At 40.2% G+C, this 23508-nt stretch overlaps 2 protein-coding genes across 4 annotated transcripts; one reads left to right on the top strand and one right to left on the bottom strand.

The window, feature by feature from the left end:
- Positions 1-5362: 5362 nt before the first annotated feature.
- On the bottom strand, positions 5363-12731 carry stx7l (syntaxin 7-like). 3 transcript variants are annotated; one of them, XM_006793071.3, is made up of 10 exons: positions 12534-12731; positions 10786-10878; positions 10609-10678; positions 10261-10351; positions 9648-9785; positions 7615-7661; positions 7431-7521; positions 7244-7316; positions 7027-7109; positions 5363-6768 (listed from the first exon to the last, which is right to left on the bottom strand). In XM_006793071.3, exons 2-10 carry the CDS (start codon positions 10868-10870, stop codon positions 6673-6675), a joined length of 774 nt encoding a protein of 257 aa, XP_006793134.1. In that variant the 5' UTR covers positions 10871-10878; positions 12534-12731; the 3' UTR covers positions 5363-6672. The 3 variants fall into 3 exon arrangements, with proteins under 3 accessions (XP_006793134.1, XP_006793132.1, XP_006793133.1); XM_006793069.3 differs by having other exon boundaries at positions 7615-7664; positions 12534-12729; XM_006793070.3 differs by lacking the exon at positions 12534-12731 and adding an exon at positions 12277-12525 and having other exon boundaries at positions 7615-7664.
- A 5583-nt stretch (positions 12732-18314) lies between these two features.
- leg1.1 (liver-enriched gene 1, tandem duplicate 1) lies at positions 18315-23015 on the top strand. The gene is made up of 8 exons (XM_006793068.3): positions 18315-18678; positions 18834-18917; positions 18990-19063; positions 19281-19385; positions 19641-19759; positions 22254-22395; positions 22511-22607; positions 22697-23015. Exons 1-8 carry the CDS (start codon positions 18381-18383, stop codon positions 22846-22848), a joined length of 1071 nt encoding a protein of 356 aa, XP_006793131.2. The 5' UTR covers positions 18315-18380; the 3' UTR covers positions 22849-23015.
- Positions 23016-23508: the final 493 nt, after the last annotated feature.

The raw sequence follows: 23508 nt of genomic DNA, 5'->3' as shown, positions 1-23508 counted from the left end.
ATTTAAAGTGGCACACTGTCATTGGTACAAAGAGGGCTGTAAAGCTATACTTAAGTAGAAATACTGCTAATAGTACTATGTTTTTAATCAACTCAAGTTTAAAAAACAAAACAAAGTAGGTCAGTTAAAATTAAAAAACAAACAAACAAACAAACAAACACTAAATACAGCTTGGTAAATGTAATCTTTTAGCCCCACATCTGAGCCAGACGATGCCAGTCCCTTATTCTTACTAACCTGGACACTAAAAAGGAAAGTCCCTTACATTTCTGCCTCTTTGATCCCCGATGGTAAATATCAGCCTGGTTTGGTGTTTACCAATTGGTTATTGAAGTTTTTTAAGCATTTACCACGAGCTCCTTGTGGCCTTTTTACGAGAAGTCGTTAGACTTCAAAAACACAGTATTTACTTTGTCTCAATGTCATTTCTTTGTTGTGTTTTTCAACACAGGGAGGTACAGTTTTTCACAGGTGCACTCGTTGGCGTGTGTGACTTTCGATTTTTAGCTTTGAAACAGCAGGTGAGTGCAGCGGTTTCACCTCAGCGTGGAACATCCTGTCACATAACTGAGAGCTACTTCCTCCTCAGGAAAAAAAACATCAATATTTACTGGAATACACAGAAGCCTCTAAATCCAACCCTCCCCCCTAACCCACAGCATGCTTTTCTGTTCTAGTGCCAGTTGTCATCCCACCAGTGAGAGCTGTACCTCATCTTTATTTATAACTTTTTTTCTTCTAATATTCATAGACCGCAGAGAGGACATTTTGACAGCAAACATTCTGCATTCCTTCTGCTAGACTCCAAAGTAAAGTTTACATTCCTGGGATATTGGGTGGAATGCTGCCCTCTGCAGCTCTGGACCCCCTCGAGAAATACAAGTGGATGGAGACTGGGATGCTTAAGGAGAGGTTATGCAACACAAACTTTATTTAGAAAGTCCTTATCTCAACATTACAGAGACAACCTGGGATTGCAGAAAGAGAGTGAAGACACTGAGACAGAATAAATCCAGAAAAAAGACAAGAAAGTAATTGAGTTGACTTATCTATTCTTCTGTTCACTGAACTTCAGATGATTTGAAATTAATTTCTGAATATGAGTTATGAACTTCAGCAATTCATGAGATTCAATAGCAATGAAAATACTGTCAGTAACCCTGACTACCTTCAAAATAGAGACTGGATCCTCATGAAACCAAAAATAATGAATAAAGTTATGTACAACTTATCTAACATTGTGCAGGTCTCCATATTCCTGCCATGATAGCTCTGAATCGTCAGAGTGGGGTGCGCTTCTTTAACAATGTTCAGGTTGCGTGGTAAATGTCAAGGTAACATTAACAAGAATGCTAGACCCAGTGTTTCCTAGCAGAACAGTGCATCGTAACAAGACGATCACTCGTATTCACCTAACCCATCAGTAGTTTTAATGCTGCGGCTGACTGATGCATTTAATAACAAAGTAGAATGGATAAGAGGTAGCATGAGCCATAGCAACGGACAGGACAAAAGGAGGTTAAAATAAATGGATAAAAATAAGATTCAATTATGATGGGAACAAGTCTGCTGCTAACAAGATTTCACCTTAAATGATAAATAAGCTACTGCTCCATTGCTCCATCGGATAATAGTACTTATTAGTAGATTTGCACCCTACATCAGGAGGGGACACTTTGTCCATCTCAAGGACACTCAATGCACTGCATGGCTACTGAAGGGCTCGAAATTGGAGTTTCTTTAGAGGACAGTCTGGACTTTGATTCAAGTGAATTAACATGGATCATACACAGATGATCTAATTTAAGGAAAGATCAGAGCCCTGATTGGTTGGCCTGATTTAATTGTGTCACTACATAATGATTTGTCTGCATGTGAGCACTACTATAAAACAGCAGGCAGCAGAAGTGTTTATGTAGCTGTTCTGTTTCTGGAAAAAAGTGTTTCATAAGCACATTAACATACCACTCTAATAACATCATTAGAATGCCACTGAAAAATAAAAAGTAAGGTCATTGCACTGTGGTATATTATGAGCTTTATAGCAGCCAATACAACACTGCCCCCTGCTGGCAGCAATAATTACCTACTTTCTAATTCAGAAATGGGCTTTTTACCAAACATACCCATTATCATTAAGGTAATGTACATTATAAAGTACCTGCTGTGAAAAGTGCTTTGAATGTGGTGAGCAGCTAAATTTACACATAAAGAAATGTGTTATTATTTCAAATGACTTCACTTCGTGAAAACAGTTTTGTTTTCTGCATCTGGGAAAAATGCAATGAAACCTAGATTTAATGAGTCTAAAAGCATCTGTGTAAAGCAAACCAGGTAAATCTAACAAAAGATTGGATTAGGTGAATTGTAGGAAATGTAGGTTCCAGTGTTTTTGGAGCTTTTAGGGACTATAAACTGGATATAAATGGTGGACACACCCACTGTGACCTCAGCCACGGTTTCTGAACTGAGCAATTTAAACCCATGTACATGTTAGCTGCTAATTAGGGATTGCTACTAGATTAATAAACACCGTCATTTCAATCCCTAAAACAGAACTACAGGCCTCTTGGACAGACTTTAAGTCATAGTATTTCAGATAGTTACTGTACATAACCCTCAAACTCCCAAGCTTCTTTTGGAGCTAAACATTCAAAAGGCCATTAGAGGAACTGCCATTTCTGCCACTTCTTGTTGGCTTCAATTTTGAGTTCCATGTTTTTAACAATGTTCTCTTTCATGTCCCTCGATCTGTTGGAAGTCTAATATTTATTACTTTGGTTCGACCGTGGCTCAGGACCAGTTGAAAGGTTGGTGGTTTGATCTTTGGCTTCAACACCCTGCGTGTCAAAATCTTTCTAAATTTCTGAAGTGTCCTCTAATATTCATCTAAGATTTATGTCTGACAGCATATGTATATCAGTTTTCTGCTCTGTGAATTAATGTAACTAGGCAGTGCGTAATTCAGAATTTGAGTTACAATGATCAAAATCTCTTCTCTCGTCTCTGGAAAAAAAAAAGTTGACACAAGAAATGCCACCTTCTCTTCCATTTACGTTTTTTCAAACAGCTTCTTTCAGGAAAAAAAAGAAAAGGAAAGCTAATAGCAACTTGTTATTTCCTCTGGTCCATCTTCTGATGACGCACTAACAAACCTCGCTTCAGTGAGGTCATTGTTCGTTCCAGAGGAGGTTATTATCTCCACTTTTTAACTTTTGAGCGAAGGAGTGTAGTTTCCATATACTATTGCTCCTGTTAGCTGTACTTATGTGATAAATTAGGGTTTTTCTAGACACATTATATTATTATAAAATGATATGCATTAACACATTACTTCCACCAAAAAGTTAAATCCTTTTAAAAATAATACGTCCTTTAATTTGTCCTCCAAAACCTAAAAATCTCCACCTTCTCTTGTGGTAACTTTGTACCCAGTCAAACTTTCCTCATCCTCCACAGCTGGGAGGTTTCTGTTGGGAAGGAAAATCCTGCTCAGCTATTTGCAGCAACCTGCTACTTTCTGTGTTCGTAAGCAGCTCAAAATATTCCCTGTCCTACTGACGCTCAGTTCAACTCTTTCTGTGCCTCGGTGATGAATTTGCAACAGTGTCCAGTATTCCTCATCACTCACTCTGCCATGGAAACTTTTGCTTTCTGCGTCACAGCAATCTGTTACTTCCACATCCGAATCCAACTCCAACACTGTCTGTTCTGAATTTCTAGCTACCTCAACTGCTCCCTGATCTCATCCTCTGTTGAATGCTATTTCCTCCTGTTTACATTAAACAAGAATATCATATACCGTACAACGTGGATTTTTAACTATTTTCAAGGTACAGTTGAAAATGTTTTTCATTAAAATTCCCATGAGGTGTACCACAGGATCTATTACTAGTCCTCTTCTCTCTTTTTTTGGTTTTTCACTTCACTATTTATATTTAAATGCTACTTTTGTGAAATCAGAGACATTCACTTTTATGTAAACAACACTGGGTCAGGCACAACCCCAGCCTTTAATGAAACATTTACTTGGCTAACCTATAGGTTCAGAACATAGGCCGCCCTTATCTGGAAAAAATGCTGACTCAGTATTGTCACCAAGAAATAGGAACCAGTTCTCAAATGTCACTCAAAGTTTACACTCAACCCTGGGTACATACAGGTAGCAAGACTCAGATCTTGATCAGATAAATTTCCAATACTAGATTCCCTAGAAATGAGATGACTTTGTACCACTTTGTACTCTAAATCTAAAGCTTCTACAAAAATAATTGCAAATATTTACCATAGTACCAGAGGAACCAACGTTTAACTGGTTCTTGACTACTTTCTTTTGCATCTTGCTTCCATAAAACACAGAAACGTGAATCTGCAAAGCAACTTCTTGGGAAGCTCATGGATTTTAAAACGCTTTGATATGAATCAATCAGTTTTGATTTTTATGAGGCATTGTGCAAGAGGAATGCCAAGCCCATTTTGCAAAAGTCAACAGTTGGTTGCAGCCTATTACACAATGTGCTCTCACCATGGTAACTAACTATTGACATATGTGGAGGCCTATGGGGCAGTTGGTGATGACTAATTTGAAATTGAGTAATTGGTAGATTTAAATTTCATCTGACTGTCTGTGATTTTGAGTAAGGGCATACAGTAAACACCAATCTATATTAAACTTTCAGGTCATACTATAGTTTAAATGCAAATCATCACAGACTTAAGTATTGATTATCATCATTTTCTTGTCTTTCTCTCATACATATCCTTAATAATAATAATAGCTCTAAATTTTGTGGATTTTTTTTTTTTTTTTCTTCACTGAACTCTTTCAAAACTGCCCTGGGATAGTTACAGGAACTGAATAGGAGGCTGTGAAATCTCAGCTTCTTTCCCACCAAGAAAATTTTTTATTTTGTGAAATTTAAAATGTCAATTCAAGTCATTAACAAAGTGCTTAGATTTTCAAACTAAAAGGTCACAGTTGACAATGAATCTGTCTCAGCTCCGGTATGACGGGAGGCAAATCACAAAGGGGTCATAAGATCAAGAAGAAGATGAATAAGACAAAACAATCCAAACTGTTCATGGGTTACGTTCAACCACCCGCCCCACCCACCTCCACTTCCCTTTTTCCCCCCTGCTCATTTTCGCCTTCTTCTTCTATATGTTACTGAAAAGGAAAATGAATCGAAATAAAGTTTTAAAAATATATTTCAAAAAACTTATTAATTTGCTATCTCACTTCAGCTTTCTACCTCCAACTTGGTACCAGTAGCAACAGAGAGAGGTCTGCAGTACAACAGTCTCAGAAAGTGCATCTAGTTTCAAGTATCCTACAATTTTGGTTAAAAATCAGTCTTCACACTTCAGATTCTGAATTTTTATTTAGCAAATAGAAGACACGTGTGTGCACGCACGCACACACACACATAATTTTCCATCGGGTTCAAATACAGAAGCATGACAACAACAGTGTTAGTGTTTACTAATACAAGGTAACTTAGGATACTTTGCATTAGTATATTTTGGTTTAAGATCAGTCGTCTAATTATTTGTTTTTAAAAACAAGGGATAAGAGAGTTCTCACAGAAAATAGTGTCAACTTTCCTTCAGCTCTTACATAATTTGCTCAATTAGATGCCTTTTCCTGAGAACCACAAGTGAATGCCAAATAACCTACAAATGCTCTCACTGTGTATTACTTCACTTGCCACTATTTACTGTGAATATTTTACTTCAGTCCTTTGTGAGACAGGCAGTGAAATGAAAAGGATTTCCCTGACAAGCTAAAAGAAATAACCATGAAACAGTTTTTTCATGGTTGGCTACGTTTTCTGTGTTCACTGCATTTTGCTTTTATTTACATTTTACACAGCGCTGCCATTTTTACCCTTCCCCTTATTATTTGGAGTGTAGTCTAACGTCTTAACAGCAAGATTAAAGTTGCACTTGCTTTTATTTTTGTTATACATAAGACTGAATAAAAATCAAATAATTTAAAATATTGGAAACAACAGATAAAAACACTGTTGCCCCTCAGAGGCTTTAAATATTCTGAATGTAGTTTGCCTACATTTTACTGCAACCCACAGCTAGCGCTTGTTCATTTCCACTTAATTTACATACTGCACTTCATTGTTTTATTGCTGAGAAACTTATAGTATGTAAATTTTGCATATGTAACCAGACAAAAAGAGGCAGCTGCAGCAGCATCCCCTACCAACATGCTGCTTATTGCACCCAGGAGCGTTGTGTGTACTGTGTACATCCAATTTATTGGAGCGACTCCACATTGCTAGAGCAGGACGTACTCAACAACAATGACTGTCACTAAACACGAATACTTGCCTCGTTCATCTGATAAGTCTTCAATCTCAGAGGAAACCATGTCTAAATCAGACACTGATCATGACAATAAAGCTACCAGAGCTAGATTTGCTTCACAGCAAACAAGGTTGTAGTCCTGACAGTATATATATATATATACACACACAATATCTTAAAAACATAATTGATTTTTTTTTAAAAAAGCTTCAAAAAAAGACAGAGGAGAAGACAGATGGTGTTTCAATCGCCCCCCCCCGTCAGTTTTTGAAGAAGAAAAAGATTAAGAATGAAATTTCATTCTTGGTCCATGGTGATACACACAGGAGGAGGAGGAGGAAGAGGAAGCCCTCAGGGTTTGAGGGAGCCCCAGATGATTAGTCCTACTACAACAGCAACAACAACCAACACTATCAGTATAATGCAAATCTTCTTCCGGGAGCTTTGCTAGAAGAAATTAAGCAGAAGGAATTTAATGTTTGTGATTTTTTTTCCTTTATGATCCAACTAATAAGTTGATTAAATGATCTAGAGTCATGCACACATTCTGCTTTACAGAAACAGGCTCTAACAACCAGTCTTGCTTTACTAATCCAAGTTAAAATCTCATTTTTCTAGCATTTATTACAGCTCATCTGTCTTTTCATACTCCTGTTCCTCACCACTTCTGTCATATCATATATTAAGATATCTCTGTCACATTACCTGGTAGTCTGAGGCTCGGGCCAGCTGGTGCATCCCTTTCTGGATATTGGTCTCGGTACTCTCCACGTTGGCTTCTATGCTGTCTGCAGGAAACAAAACAAAATACATAATTTACTTGCGGTAAGAGTAGAAACTGCACAATCCTGCTCACTGAGCCGTAAACTGTCAATGTGAAGCTGTTTCACCTGTCAGCATTAACTTACTGAAACATTCTTACCTATCATGTCTCCTTGCTCGTGGACCATCATACCCAGGTCCTTGAAGATGTCATTTATGTCTACGATGTCAGACTAAAAATCAAGAGAGCCGGTCCATATTCAAGAGGCACTTACAGTATGTTTGTGACTTTGTGTTTGTGGAATTTTTTTTTGCACAGATATTAGGTGTTGAAATTTGATCCCTACCTCCAGCTGCCTTAGAGCTGATTCTCTCTCCAGGATCAGTCTCAGATCCTCTTCAGTGACAGCGTCAGCCTGAACCTGTATCTGGGAATCACTGCATACAGATGCAACGAGACTAGTTAAAACATTATTTACTATAATAATAAAAAGCAGAAAGAATAATACTGTTCAGAAACAGTGGCTTTACCTCGGTATAGGAGGAACATTTCGAAAGCTGTCTTCAGGCTGACCACCCTGCTAGAAGTCAATTGAACACATTTAAGTCTTATTGTTGCAAATCTGCAGAGGTCCTTCTATTCCTGATTATGGGTATAGCAATGATTCAGTAAGTACAGAATGTCCTTTGTTGCAATATATAAGTAAAAAAAAAAGAATTATTAAGTATTTGCAGAACACTTCATTGTTAAAATATATGCATGGCCAAGTTGAATAAATTCACCTTGCAGCTTTATTTACTGTGCAAAAATAAATTATTAAACATAGCAGCAGTAACACGCTGTTCCTACTTATCAGCAGCATAGCAGATAAAAAAAAACATTGAGTGAAGCGAGATAAGCAAGAGTGAGATAAGGGAACACAGCTGTGAGTGGGTCCAATCATGGGAATCTGTGACTACAACAATCACAACTAAAGATACTTTTTGATTCACAATCATGTGACAGCTTCATGTGAAACTACTTCTGAACTGACGGCTGTGGTTGCAACAATTTTAAGAGGAGTGAAACTGTAACCAGCTGTGACTATTTCAAGCAAGCACTGTGGTGGAGTACAGTGCAATAACAATTTTATGTGGATTTTTGTAAAAATAAAAAAATGTAGAAATTTCTCAACAGAAGCCGACATACTGAAGAGAGAAACCCAACGAGGTTTGTGAACGAGCACTTTGTGACAGTGGGGAGAGAAAGATAGCCCCCTTAACATGCAGCAGAACTACACTCAGCGATGGTGACCATCTGCCTCGGCAGGCTGGGGAGAGGAAGCAGAGAGTGAAAACAGTAAGAACCACGAAAGTGAGAACAAACACTAGTGAAATCTGCTGCTGAAAGGAAAAAGCCAGTGAGCCTTGATGTACAGCACCTACTTGTTTTGCTGGATTGTTAGTGCAAAGCTTAAACAAGCTACTAAAAAGCAGTGCATAAAACCATTTTTTTATTTTCTACGGTTTCAAGAATGTCTAATTTTCCAGTCTCTTCTCTTCTGTAGGTTTTCAATAGGATACCAAACATATTCTCCTCTGCTATCCATCACAACCACTTATGCTGACAAAAATCGCCTGTATGTGTCGTCCAGTTTATGGCTAAGCAGAAAAACGCAACACTTCTTAAACAGCACTTCACACGCGTGTCAAAAGACCTGAATTCCATCTTAATCTACGCAATGATGTGTTTACATTTATAGCAGTTGCTTTACCCTACTCTCATACTCCCATATAGGGCTGTGCGATATGACCAAAATATCATATCCCGATATGAGACATCTATTGTCCCGATAACGATATAAATCACGAAACTTTTACATTTTCTGTAAATTCTGTGAATCTCGGGCAGCTCGACTAGCATGAAGTGTTTCCAGCTGGGCGTCGTGTACCTGGAGTCCAGTGTTTTAACCGATGCATGAAACGATACATTTTTAGACACAAGTTGTAACGGCCGCCGTTTTCTTTGTGAGTATTTATTACACGGCGTGCTGCGGGGAAAAGCCTGTTCTAACGTTTGAGTCTAAGGTTTATTTTTTAGCACCTGACGGCTCTTTTTTGCTTCTCACCCGTAAATACTCTGCACTTTGTTCAAAATACTCCGTTTATTTTTGAAAAGTCTCAACAGGATCTTGAGCTTTATTCTGAAAGGTTTATGTGGAAAATAAACAAGCGGACACGGGATGGTTTTATCGTCGTTGTTGCTAACGACAACGCATAAAAACAGGCGCTTGTCCGTCCAAAGTGTGGTTATATTACATATAAGAGAAATAGAGAACTTTAAGAAATTAATATAGCCACTACAGTGACCATCAAAACCATGAATAAATATTGCCGTAAACAGTTTATTTTGCGACACCACGAAACAAACGATAGCGTAAAATGAAACGATAGACGTTTTTATATCGTCATCCGATATATATCGTTATATCGAACAGCCCTACTCCCATACAGTACCTATTTTATAACTGTCGTTTAATGCTCTACCCACCAACCTGGTGATCTGATGACAGGCAGTTACTTACAGACAGTCTGGAGCTGGCTCTGACTCTGGCCACAAACTCCTTCTCTTTGCTGGCGGCATCTCGCTGCGACTTTTGAAAGCTGTTCAGAGCAGCGGAGAAGTCGTTCAGCAGGCGCTCTCTCTGTATCTTTCTCTGACGCTAAAATAAACACAAAAATATTGTAAACAGATGAACAAATGGACTTGTCAGAACTATGGTCTGTACTTAATCAGTCTGGTATGGTACCACAGATTCTACAGAAAAGATGGATTACAATGCTCATTGGTCAGTGGACTGCTATTTTGAACATTTAGATGTTGCCATGGTTTCTTTGGAACTACAAGTAACCACTTTGAATGAAAGAGTGAAGCGCTATGATGTGATATATAAATAACAATTATAGCTAAGAAGTCAAAAGCATTTTTGTTTCAATCTGTCAACACATTTATTTCTGCAGTGAAGCTGTGAAGTTGGGCATTTAACATGGCAGTCTATGTAAACAGGCCCCAGGGACATGTGAGGAACTACAGCTTTTGTGCCAGTGAGTTTATTTTTCAGACCGAGAGGTTGTTCTTTGTGGTTTGCTTGACTGTGACAAACCTTTTAGATCAGGAAGACTTTAGAAACTCATTACCTGATCAGGTCCGACCGGGAGAGCAGTAAATGCTTTCATCAGTCGGTCAGTCTCCTTTGCCAAGTGGTTGCCTTGTTGCTGCTTCTGTTGACTAATGACATTAAAAAATTAATTTGTTAAAGTCGAGAATAGTACTCAGACATTACAAAGACAAAGGATGGTAGGCATAATACTGTGCATAGGTTTAAAAGGAATCAGAAGTAATTTAGAGTATCTAAAAAAAATTAGCCGGCATTAAACATTGCTGTAATAGTCTAACATTTTCTTCACTTGCACATTTACACTTTCACTAAGATACTTCTGATAACCGCCCAGGTATGTAAATCCAACCAAGCCCCAGTAACTCACATCGTCTGTAGTAGCTGGCTGCTGTCCTGTTCAGTTCCCAGCACAGAGATTGCCCTTTGCAGCTCGGAGTCTGGCAAAAAAGTCACAGAGAAGCATGTTGTTTATTTGTATTGAAGTGTGTCCACGTGCTGGACGCGCTGGCTGACAATAATGTGTTTTTATGTGTGCATTTCTTACTCAGCAGTGTGATCTTCTGGATGTTGGAGCTGATCTGGTTAACCAAAACACTGGGCTCCTCTGGAATCCCAGCCTGGTAGGCCATGATGAAAGCTACGAGGACACACAAGACCACAGGCTTCACTCGACTCGCTCATGAGTTAACAGTGAGATCTAATTAGCGTCTGGAGTCAGCTCACTGTTCTCGTGACTGTCATGTGTAGAAGGAAAAAATGAGGCTTTCGGGGTGAAAGCATTTGTGTAGATATAGTATAATCATTGTATCTTGCAAATTTCCAAGAAGAGATGTTGCAGCTGTGCTTCTATTTATGGCATCTTTGACATTAGGTACAGCATTAAATACAAGATAAAAGAGTGATTTCTGTGATCTCCTCTCCCCAAAAATGATGCAACGTTTGTGACACATTACTTACATTTCACCTTCTTTCTACAGGTTTTCATCTTGAAGCAAAGCTCCAGAAATATGAGAAGCTCACTACTATCTTTCACTGGGTGCTCCTTAATACTCATGAACTCAGTCCGGGGTTTTATTCTCACACAACACAGTAAAGCCTGCCACACGGCTGGTGTCCTCATTGCTCACAGTGTTTAATAAATTTGAGTTCAGAGTTCTGAGGAGGCAAGTTTATTTCTTTTACACAGGAATACTCTCTTATTAAAAGTACAGTGGACCCACCCCTCCCCAAACACTGAGTACAGTGTGTGATTAGTCACAGTAAGCTTAAGCCTCAAGCTAAGAGGAGCAAGGATGGAAGCTGAAATAGTAAAGTGAAGGAGTGGCTTAAATAAATCACTTTATAATACAACTCATGACCTAGAAATGGCTCAGAGGTCCAGCTTCTTTGGAATGTGATACTGTAAACATGAGCAACCTGAAACAAGAAAAAATACTGTAACAATAATAAGTTTTATGCTGGTACTTATCCACTAAAAACACTGTGAAACTAATACACTTACATTATTGAGGGATCACACAAATGATCATTACAGCTAAAATGATTTGATATCAATGCTGTGAAATAAAATATAATAAATATAATAATATATATTATATTGCATATAATAAAATATGCTGCAGAATTTAAATATTTTCATCTTTTAACCTTAAAAAAAAAAAAAAAAAACAGCTATCAAGGCCCAAGAGGAAAGTCCTACAGTCTGATAAAGGTGCTCATATCATACTGTACAACCTGAAGTGAAGGAGTGTTGGGTCGGGAATATTTAGAACAAGCTCCTCATGCAGACTTCCTGACTCAAAAAAAAAGACTGAAACCTAGTATGCAAATAGCCACCTGCTAAGAAACTGTCACAGTGACAGGATATTTCTCGTTTGCTTTAATTAAAGATTAAAGTGTGATTAGGGTTAATTAAACCAACGTGCGTGTTCTGTTTCTGTCTCCTTGCCAACAAGGAAAAAATGCGGAAATCACCAGAGTATTTTTATGCCATCAACATGAACGGATAAACTGCAAATACTTAGTTATGACCTACTTGTGTTTGTTGGAGTTAACGCTGTCCTAATGTTTCCTGTACACTGCTCTTCATTTTAACATTAGCGGGTTTAAGAGTCGTGAAGTTACAAGAGAAGTTAGTATGAAGATGTTTGTCGCTTTTCGTTGCAAAACAAAACAAAAAAACTTAAAAATACAAAACAGCCTCGTAAAAATACGTTGGTCGTCTAAAACGTTAGTGAAATCGTCAAGAATGACTAAAAGTTTACTTGAGTTGTGTAAAAGTTTGAACTTTACCTTTCTCGTGACTTGTTTCTTGCGTCGTTGTGCTTCCTGATTTTTTCTTTTGGCCACTCCTCCGTCACATGATGTCTGCTGCACTCACAGCGAGATCGCAGCTGTAAATTAAAGGTGTCAAACGGTAACATATGGAGCCCAGAAAAGTATAGAAACAGAAAACTGTCCTTTTCTTAAAAACAGAGCAACGACGCAGTACAGCAAGCCTATTCAAATGGCGGCCCGCGGGCCAAATGCGGCCCAGAAGCAACCTGCGAGTGGCCCTGCCTGTGGTCCTGGCAGAAACACAGAGAAAACGCAAAAAATTAATTCATTAATTAATTTTTAATAAATTAAAAAATCCTACAGCGTAGTGTAGACTGTGAATGCAACACTTCAGTAGCCTAGCAATATTTAACCCACAATGCACCGTGATGTAAACATATTAAACAATCATCGTAATATATGATGCGACTACAGCACGTCTTTCTCAGTCCAAAAGCTCAAAATTGACAATGAACCCTGCCTGGACTGACAAATACTTTTTCATTTTACCGCCAAATCCAAATGCCAAACCAATGTGTTTAATTTGCAGTGAGTGTGTTGCTGTACTTACGAAGGCACCACAATGACAAACACCAGACTTTCTACACAAACTTTCCAGAGCAATCTCAGGAGAGGGCTGCAAAAGTACAGTTTAACTGCGAGTTTAATAATTTTACAACCGGAGTTGTACTACCATGGTGAAGATCCTGTACAGTCCAAGAGAGAGTTGCAGCAGCTTCCCTTCGTGTTTGCACAGTGAAATACTGCATGCTGGCCGTGGTGGATGCGGTGATAAGTGACGAAAAAATTAAAGTAAGTGTGACATCTGCTATTAAAAACGTACCCCTGTCAGACAGTTCGTAGAGTTGAAGTTCTGGTGTCAGACGAGTTTGAAATGCTGTTAGATGACCTGAGGAAAACTGATGTAATATCTATAGCAGGAGATGGGTTCACAGACAGAACTGATAATGCACAGTTGTGCATATATGTCCGTTTTTTTGGATGGGAAATTGCTCGCTTGCTACCGTTAGAGGGACACACAGCTGGCGAAATAATGTTTGAGAAGATTTCAGCTCTTTTTGAGGAAAATGGTCTGGATATGAAGCGTGTCTGTATACTTGTGATGGATGGGGCTCCATCCATGGCAGGAAAAGTGAGTCGTCAGCAAAATATTTGTTTTAATTTGAAAGGGAATTATCAAAATGTTTTTTTAATTATTATTATTTCAAATGTGCAAAAAAAAAAAATAGTTTAGTTATAGTTCCCCTTTTTTAAATGGACCTTTTGGTGTGCATTTGTGAGAGGTCACCAGATTTACAGGGGAAAAAGGAATTTAAAAAATTACTTGTTTTTCAATACAGTTGTGTGAGTTTGAAATTGATCATGATCTGCTGCTTACTGGCTGCAAAAAAATATCTGGCCCAGATAAATTCCTCGGTTTGAAAATCTGGCCCAACTAACTTCTTAGTTGAATAGCCATGCTGTACAGGTTAAGTGCTTCATGTCTTTCATTCTTAGGTATTTATCGGCTGTAGGCTACCAGGTGAGATGCTGGTTCGTGGGCAGGTGAGGGGTCCAAATCAGTTCCAAAAATGCTAGTTTACACTGGACAACATCAGTGCTTCAAGTTAGTGTAAAAGCCATAAAAAGGATTATAATTCTGTTTAGGTTTTGGGTGTCATACATGATCCTCGGGGCCCAGAATCGGCCTAATAAATTGAATTCACATTGAATTGAATACATTCCTTTTAAATCGTGGGCCACATACAGCCAACTTTATAAAAGCCCCTTTCTCTGAACGTAAAGACGTTTCACAGCACAATTAATCCCCTTTTATATAAGAAACAATTAGTGCAATTTCAACCTCACACCTATGCCGTTTTTCTACATGGTAAAGTGGATGGTTGGTTTCCACAGTGTGTTTTTTAGCCTGTTTCCCTCCCATCGTGCCCAACTAGTCACTGCAGATGGCCTCCCCTTGTTGAGCGTGGTTCTTCCAGAGGTTTCTTCCTGTTAAATGGAAAGTTTTTTATTCCCACTGTCACAAATTGCTTTCTCATAGAGGGTCATTTGATTGTAGCAGTTTTCTCTCTGTTATTGTAGGTTCTTATGTGTGCACTATGTGTGCAGAAATGTACACAACAAAATATAAGTATGAATGTGTAAAGTGTGTCCATGTGCTTCAGTGTGTATGTATGTTACTAGTCTAGTTGATTCATGTAGGGTGTTCACTTCTATGTGCATGAGTTTCCAGTCCAGACTCTGAGTACTTCCTTCAGGCTTTCTGAGGCCTGAAGGAAGAAACTGTTACTGGGACTAGATGTTCTGGTACATCTTGTGAGGCGGCAGGAGAGTAAAAGGTTTGTGTCAGGTGTGTGGGGGATCATACACAATGATGGTGGCTTTGTGAATACAGAGTTTGTGGGAAATGTCCTTGAAGGTGGGGAAAGAAACTGGGGTCCTGCAGCTAACATGGTTCCTAACCGATTAACCACAACAATAAAACAACTGACAGGTGAAATGAATACATTCATTATCTCTTTGCAATGCAGCGTTTTCATGGAAACCCTTGTATTTTAAAATTCTTGTGAATGTTACTTTTACAGGTGTCTATCCACCAAATATTTCACTAGCACCCTCCAATGGCAGCATCCTCCTATTGCAGGACAGCGCATCTTGCCACTCCACAAAGCTGCTCTGGACAGTTAATTTGCATAAATCAAACTCCTCAGATCCCAACCTGAACATCCACGAATGAGCCAGAATCAAAGGGCTCATGTTCATGCATTAATGGGCCAGAACTGAACTGTGTACAAATGATGGATGTAATGTAAACGTGTCTGTCTCTAAAGCGCTTTGGTTCACCTTCTGTGCTTTATATGTGCTATAGGCTAAATAAAAAGTGGCAGTGGGCTGCATACTGAACTCAGATAATAGAAACAGTATTGATTCTATCATGCTAGTATCAATTCAATACCAACAGTAGCACTGGTAATGATATTAATAGTTCCCAAATAGAGTCAAAAAGTCAAAATTCAAAAAGAACAGTAACATAGAGTATCCTATTAGGTGGGCCTACCTTGTCTGAGAAATCACCACAATACTGTGAGTGTCCCTCAGTTAGATCAATCCCTTGCATGTCACGTCCACAGCATGATGACAAAACACTCAGCTTGAGGTTGCAACACAACATTTGTGTGCAGTTAAAGGGCAGCACAAAGGGAGCTTGTAGAAATAACTGGTTTTAATGTTTTGCTGATATGTGCATTTGCTAAATTATTTCCTTTAAGCTTGTACTGGACAATTTTTTAAAATATGCTGCTTTATAGGAGGGCAATCGTGGCTCAAGAGTTGGGAGTTCGCCTTGTAATCGGAAGGTTGCCGGTTCGAGCCCCGGTGGTCAGAGAGCCCGGTGGCGCCAGTGTCCGGCAGCCTCGCCTCTGTCAGTGCGCACCAGGGTGGCTGTGGCTACTGTGGGATTGAACAAAAGTATTTTATCAGTACAATATAATCTGCGGTATAATCATTGCTTTAACAATGTAACAGATAGCTTTAAGATGGCCTTAAAATGTTTATTTATACTGTTATCATATCAACCTTTTATTCCAGATGATTCATTGTTATCTTTTATTCATTTGTATCTTTTCATTAAGCTTTGAAGTAGTGGCATTCATTTACAGCATTTATTCCATATATTATATTTATAGTTTTAGTAAACTGCTAACACATTTGAGGGTGGCCTCTGTTTGACTGTGAGTGTTAGTGGGTGAGGGGAGAGGTGACACAGAGTGTCAATTGAGGTCAGGACACACACACACACCTGCATACACTGTAGGTAGGCTATGTTCTAGGTGAGAGTTCAGATATCTGCTGGTCACTGCATTTTTGTGCGTGCAGAATTGTTAAGTTTGTTGCAGAAGCAGGGTTCGAGGTTTTGGAGAAGCGAGGGGAGACGAGCCACCGGAAGACACATGGCGCGGAGGCGAAGAAGATGCTCTTTTGAACTTTGTTAAAATCGTTAATGAAACGTTTGTGGTTTTGAAACCTATGTATCTGTTTGACGTTGAAGGGGCGTCATTAAATTTAAGCCCTAATGGTATAAAACATCTGCTTGTGCATTGTTAGTTAGAGATCGAACAGTGGTCTCTCCACGCGTGTCATTAAAATCATTGTTTGACTTCACCCGGCCGGATCAGTGTTGTTATTTTTTGGATTACCTCCTGTATCCCTCCTCAATATTTGAACCCTTAACATTTTGGAGGCTCGTCCGGTTATTGAGGAGGGAGAGTGAGTTGGAGGCTTGGACGGAGAAATCCGGGTTCCGAGGTGGTCAGACGTGATCAGTGGTCGAAGTGAGTGGGCGTACGCCGGCGTATCACATCTAAACAGGTACAATGCTACAATGTAGCTTATCATCACCAGTGTGTGAATGTATGTGTGAATGGGTGGATGACTGGATGTGTAAAGCACTTTGGGCTCCTTAGGGACTAGAAAAGTGCTATACAAATACAGGCCATTTATACATACATGCCACCATATTGCTGAAAGATATTTCTTTTTAATTTGCTACCCTAGTTTACATATAAAATTGGCTTTGCTTTCAGAATAATGCAGAATCTGCATTAAATAGTATTACCTAACAGTTCACTTGCTAACACCACCTCAACTTTTTTAAATTGTTGTTATAATTTGGTTCTTGCACCTTTCCATGCAAAGTGTGGTAAATTTACAAAACACATTATGATGTTACATAAAGCTGCGAGACACGTTCTGTTTCAGGCACATCAAAGTTCACTCAGATTAACCAAATCAATAACAGTCTTAACTTCTGTATCCAGTACAGACTCACTGGAGTATACTACACTTTGTTAGGTGCACTGGTTTGACTCTTGAGGTGATTCTCTAATCAGCCAATCTCATGGCTGCAACTACATGCATAGACATGTAGACCATATCTAAATGTCCAGGCACATAGCCAAGGCCAAGATGACCTAATGAAGTTCAAACTGAGGATCAGAATGGGGATGAAAGGTTATAGTGGCTTTAAAGGTGTTGGTTGTTGTGGACTGGTCTGGCTCTTTTAGGAATTTCCCCACTCAGCCATCTCTAGGGTTTACAAAGAAGGTCCAAAAAAGAGAAAAAAGACTGCTTCAAGATTATAGTAAGGCAACAGTAACTCAAATAACCACTGAACCTTGAAGCAGATGGGCTCCAGCAGCACGCTGGATGCCACTCCTATCAGCCAAGAACATAAAACTAAGGCTATGGACTTGTTGAGTGTGTGACACAAAGAATTAAGGCAGTTCTGATGAGAAAAGGGGGCCCAACCTGGTGCGAGCAAGGTGTAACTAATGAAGTCTTCTGTGAGTGTATGTGGAAGTAAATTTTATGAGTTTTTCCAGATAAAAAGTGTTATCTTTGGCTACTTAAGGGGGTAAAAATCTGTATACTTTTCCCAAGAATTCTTAGAATTTATTTGGGGGTTTGTGTTTCCAGATTCAATTTACTGATGGTATCAATATAAAAGTTGTGGATTTGGGTTCATGAAAACAAATCAGCTCGATCGATGAACAGATGTACTTTGCACTGAACTCAGTATTCTCTGTTTGGACAAAATTCAGCTCTATGTACTTAAATTCTCTTATCTGTTGGTCAGGGTCGAGTGAGCCGTATGTCACATGGAATAATGTGATTGGTGCAGATCTGCATGCACTGACTTTGGTAATCAGAGAAGTTACATAAACGCTGTATTTAAGGGAAAACTCTCAGTCCAGAGTTGCTGCTCTTGACTCTATCCTTCTCTGCAGACCCAGCACCTCAGCCATGCTTCGTTTGTTGGTCCTTGGCCTTGTCCTGGCATGTGCAGTGTCTCTCAGCAGCTCTGCAGTAATTCTAGAAAATGGCGCTCCTGTCCTTTGGGCACAAACGGCCAGCCAAGTGACTGAGTTGCCAATGCACGATGGGATTCTGGTTCCAGACCCCTGGAACTACCTTCACCGCATGAGTTTATACCGGCTGATGATAGCTGCTACAGACCCCTTCATGGGATCCATGGGGACAAATGCTACTGACAGTCCGCTGTGGGGACTGCCACTGCAGCTCGCATGGATGTTAACTTCAGGTGAAGTCAAAGTATCATTTCATTTTTTTAAAGTCAATAATAATCCTTTCATCACAATTTAACAAACGTTGTAGTACAAAACTGAATAAAGAGCCTCCTAATAATGAAACTAACAAAGAAACAAGACCGCAGCTAATGATCTGTTGTTTTTACAGGGCGTCTCGCTGATCCAACGGGTGCAACAACTTGTGGCCTGGAAGCAGAGCCTTTGTGCATTTCTACCCAGAGTTGGTGGGCCTGTAAGTACAAGAAACAAATGCATAAAAAACAAACACAGGGGGAATACAAATGACCTCTTTATGTTTCTCCAGGTGTGAACTATTTTGCATCTGTACTTCCCTTTCTATCTGCTGCACAACAGGGCTTTATGGGAGCAGGAGCTCAGGTACTGTCTTAAACTGAAAATGAACACTTTGAAAATAAAACAACAACAACTGCAATAATAATAATAATAATAAGAAGAAGAAGAAGAAGAAGAGGACACTTTTTCATGCCATCACACAAATATTTGCAGTTTAAATAATAATGAATATGACCATTTTGTATTATTTATAATGTATGTTATATAGTGCATATTATCATGTATGTTATTACATTACCAGGTCCAGATGCAGGTGCCTGCAGGAGTACAGGACTATTGTACAACTTATACTGACTGTAAAGCTAAATACCCTGATGCCATGTCTAAGTGGGATGCCTTTTTTCAGGTATTGAAACACAGATATACACTGGTACATATACACACAGTTTCTATTCACATCCTAATATCCTACAATTTTAAAGGGGAACTGAACTTGTATTATTTTGCCCTTAGCAGAAAACATTACATTTTAAAAAGTCAGGGCCATTTGCCATTATAGTTCAAAACGGGTCTGTGTTCCCTGAATGCACCAGCTTTATGAAGTAACAAAGCTACATTGCTGAAATAGGTGTACTCCTTTAATTGTTCATATTGTTTTAAGGGTCTGAAGACTACTAGTGAATCTCTTCTGCCTGATGATGTGAAGAAAGACACTATCCTTGGTGTCTACTGGGACGCCCAAATGGCTTCAACCTATGCCTCTGCAGCATGTAATCCCAGGTAATTTCTTTTACTTTTACTGTAACCATGTTGCTTATTAATTGTGGACTATATCATTTTCATTTTTTATTCTACTGCTGTAACACAGCTTAGTTTTACCAGTGTCGGTACTCTTTCCTGCACAAATTTTAACATCAATGCCCTTATTGCCAATACTAATGATGGTGGAAAAAGTATTAAAGCAAAAATGATCACTATCCTTATTATTTATAAATGTTTATTTATTTATTTATTTATTTATTTATTTATTTTTATTTTTTTTCTGCCTGTCCCATTTGGTTCTTTAGCCGTCAGAATTGTTGTCTGAAGACCAACAAGGATACCCAATGGATTTATTTTGCCAAATGGATCATCATGGCATTGCCGTATTGGTCCATTTGATCAACCTTTGTTTTTATTATTTATTTTATATTCTTTTCAGTTGTTACAGACGGGACAGACATGAGTGAGGGATAGGAAAGGGAGAAAGAAAGAGGAAGGAAAAGAAAAACAGAAGGGGAGAGGGACAGTGAGAAAGGGGGGGAAAAAAATATCTCCGGGATCACCTGTTGAGAGAAAAAGAATAGAAAACAAGCAAAAAAAACAAAACAAAGCAACATACTATACACAACACCATCGCATTAATCTACCTAAGTGTAAACAGCAGTAAACACTAAATATTGAATGTTGTTGTGCAGCACGCAGGACAGACAGCGCACAATGTGCTTTGAAGTAGCAGCCAAGAAAGGTGTGATTTAAGTCTACAAACAGTGAACACCTGTGTGCACACCTGTGTGGATCGGCGCGCTTGTATTCAAATGGTTTCCCCATGTAATGGTCTGCAAGAGGATGTAGAGAGCCATAGCCCTGTCCCCCAGGGCATGAAGCAGGCATGGAGGAGATCCAGGCCCCAGACATCCAGAGGTCCCAGAGTGCAAGAGCCCAAGGAGGACCACCGGAGGGGCATCCGTGCCACCTTCATGGGAAGGGCTGAGGATCCCCAGACGAGGGGTCACCCAGTAGCCACCGGGCAGAAACTAGAGGGGGCTGCACCAGCGTGCCCGTCGGCTCCGCCGGCAGCCAGCTGTGCCAGAGTGAACCGAGCCGCAGGCACAGAGGCCGGAGGCCCGAGGGCCCTCCGCGCCCCGGAAGAGGCCTGACTGAGCAGCAGGCGCCAGGCCCCGCCAAGTAGCCACCAGGAGTGAGCTGGCACATGACCTGAGCGCCCAGCCCCGGACACCAAGAACCAACAATGCACCGACCCCTGAGGGCATCAGTCACCGGCAGGGAGTGTGGTGAGGGGAGATAGGCCTCCACACTTGGAGGGCCTGGGAGTTCCCAGAGAGGTGGAGTCTAAGACCCGACCTGACATATAGACACAGACAAACAGGCACACACAGACACAGACATGCATTCCCACCCTCATGCACACATATACAAACACTCAGCACTCACCCAACGTAGGAATAAACGTAAATGGACATGTACACACAATCACACTCCCCAAACATACTCTATACCCCGGGTCCAGGTATCCTCGCCCCCAGAGGGGGAAACGGCACCCAGACCCAAGAGATGTTACCCTTCCCTCCGGGGTGGAGGCTAGCAGACCGCCCCAGGCTCCGCAGCAGCAGGGAGGCCAATCGGACAGCCAGCATCTCTTCCCAGCCCCCCCGCCCCGATGGCTAGCAGAGAACGGGGGTGTGTTAAGACCCCATACCCTCCTCCTCCCGCTCAAGTGTAGTGTTGCTGCGTGTTGCTCTAAAGTGTGTTTAAAACAAGGGAGAGCATGGTGCTGCTGCCAGAGAGCAGCAGGTGTTAGCACGGCCCCTCCCGAGAACCCTCAATGTCTACATGGATTTAAAATTGAGAGGTGGGCACCGGCGCCAGAGGTAGGTTTGAATACACAGACCGTCTACTGGACGCCGTTAACGTGCCCACCCTCAAGGCCCTATATATATATATATATATATATATATGTGTGTGTGTGTGTGTTATGAGAGTGTAAGTAATGTGGATGTCTAAGTTGTGAGATAAAATTGAGGCACAGGTGGCCAGAAGAGGACAGAGGGGGGGGGAATGTCTCCCCTGCACCCTGGTGACACACCCGCACCCCAAAGCCCTACCTGTGTGGGTGGGTGTGGTGGAGCGGGAAGAGGGAGGCAGCCGGGGATGGGGAGGAAAAGAAGGGAGGGGAGGGTGTCCCTCCCTAGGGCCAGCTCCCCCGCTGACCCCAATAGGCACCCCCGTCCTCTGGCATCCACCAAGGCAAGGGAGCCCAGGCCCATCCAGACCGGGGCCTACGGCAGCAGCACCGCTATAAATTGTATTTATAAATGTTTATAAATACAATTTTTTTTTGTCCATTGAACTATTTTTGGTAGTTCAGTGCACACCAAAACTACCAAGGACGAGGCCTTGCTGTTTTTCCCTGCAAGTGGTCAAAAAAGCCAAACATTTATCTCAAATTTCAGCTCTCTTAATCTCAGCTTCTGTGTTCTCGCTTCTCCTACAGGCAGAGCCACTATTCCTCTGTAGAAGTGTCATTTGCTCACAGCTGGCTGAACGCAGCAGAATATGTAGCAGCAGCTCGATTCCAGACCAACATGAATTTAGCAGTGCTTTTCCTATCCCCTCTGCCAAGTCGGATTTTACAGGTACATATCTTCAACCTTTTCCATCTGTTTATTTTACACATCACTTCTTTTTTTCTGAAACACACAAAGTGAGAGAAGGCTTTTGTCCACTCTCCATTCTGTCTTATCATTTTAGGAGGGCGACAGCGCCCCTAACATTGTTGGTCTGACTGCAGAGGAGAACCACACACTCTATATCTTCAGCTGGATGAAGACTATTGACAGTCTGCTTGGTAGGACACACACGCACGCACACAAGCAAACACAAAATATTATTGCTAAGCTTTTATTTTAAGTTATGCTCATGATGATGATCTACCAGGTGGGACATTGGTGCGTATGTGGAAAGGTGCCATGTGTTCAGTAAACACAAGGCAAAAAGGTGCGCAGGTGCTAGAGCAGCTCCTCCTGAATCCCAGCTTTGCTACAAGCACTTTCCTGTCCATCATCTCTGAGATGACTACAAGCTGCTGAGTCAAACAAGATAAATACATAACTGTATTCATTTTTTCTCCTGAAAAATGACATTTTTGTCCATTAAACAAAGTTGTTTTGTCACTGGTTTTTAAGGTCAACTTGTTGCACTTATCTGTGGTGTATACCTGGCAGTACATTAAAGTAATTTCTTGGCTCCAGTTCAACTAGTATTCTAAAATGTGTCTCACAGATTTGTTTGGGGGTTTTTTTTGTTTTTTTCCACAAATAATCATTTTCCAGCAATATGTTTCCAGTGTAGTATAGCTACTTCTACTACTTAATTAAGGATATGATTAAAACAAATTCTCAATGATTTTGACCTATGCCTAAATCTAAAGAAATAAGTGTTCCATGAATTCAACAATGAGAAGTCTACTGCAGCGTAAATCCAGAGTTCAACTCCACACCAATACTGGTACCTAGTGGTAAAAAAATGTAAATACTACCAAGTAAGATTTCTAGCAATGACTATACGAATCTATAATATATGACTATCAATCTATATAATATAATCATTGATGAGAGTGGAAAGTGCTTTCATAAGGTGAACATTCATTTGATACTACTGGAAAATGAGTTTATTCTTCTGTCACTGCTCACTGTAGAGTATTCATACACAGAGGGTGAGAGACAGGAAAGCAGCAATATGTGATGGGG

The sequence above is a fragment of the Neolamprologus brichardi genome, chromosome 15 (assembly GCF_056152115.1).
Source record: "Neolamprologus brichardi isolate AB-2024 chromosome 15, ASM5615211v1, whole genome shotgun sequence".
Lineage (NCBI taxonomy): Eukaryota > Metazoa > Chordata > Actinopteri > Cichliformes > Cichlidae > Neolamprologus > Neolamprologus brichardi.
The sequence above is the reverse complement of the archived record's forward strand: the minus strand, read 5'-3'. Positions and strand labels throughout refer to the sequence as shown.

Excerpts from the sequence above, each read along its gene's own strand:
- stx7l (XM_006793069.3), bottom strand. The coding sequence starts at position 10,870 with ATGGCCTACCAGGCTGGGATTCCAGAGGAGCCCAGTGTTTTGGTTAAC. Across the intron at positions 10,679-10,785 it reads CCAGAAGATCACACTGCTGA|ACTCCGAGCTGCAAAGGGCA; the intron begins GTAAGAAATGCA and ends CTTTTTTGCCAG. Across the intron at positions 7,665-9,647 it reads GAGCCAGCTCCAGACTGTCT|CAGGGTGGTCAGCCTGAAGA; the intron begins GTAAGTAACTGC and ends ATTGACTTCTAG.
- leg1.1 (XM_006793068.3), top strand. The coding sequence starts at position 18,381 with ATGCTTCGTTTGTTGGTCCTTGGCCTTGTCCTGGCATGTGCAGTGTCT. Across the intron at positions 18,918-18,989 it reads TACCCAGAGTTGGTGGGCCT|GTGTGAACTATTTTGCATCT; the intron begins GTAAGTACAAGA and ends ATGTTTCTCCAG. Across the intron at positions 22,396-22,510 it reads TGCCAAGTCGGATTTTACAG|GAGGGCGACAGCGCCCCTAA; the intron begins GTACATATCTTC and ends TTATCATTTTAG.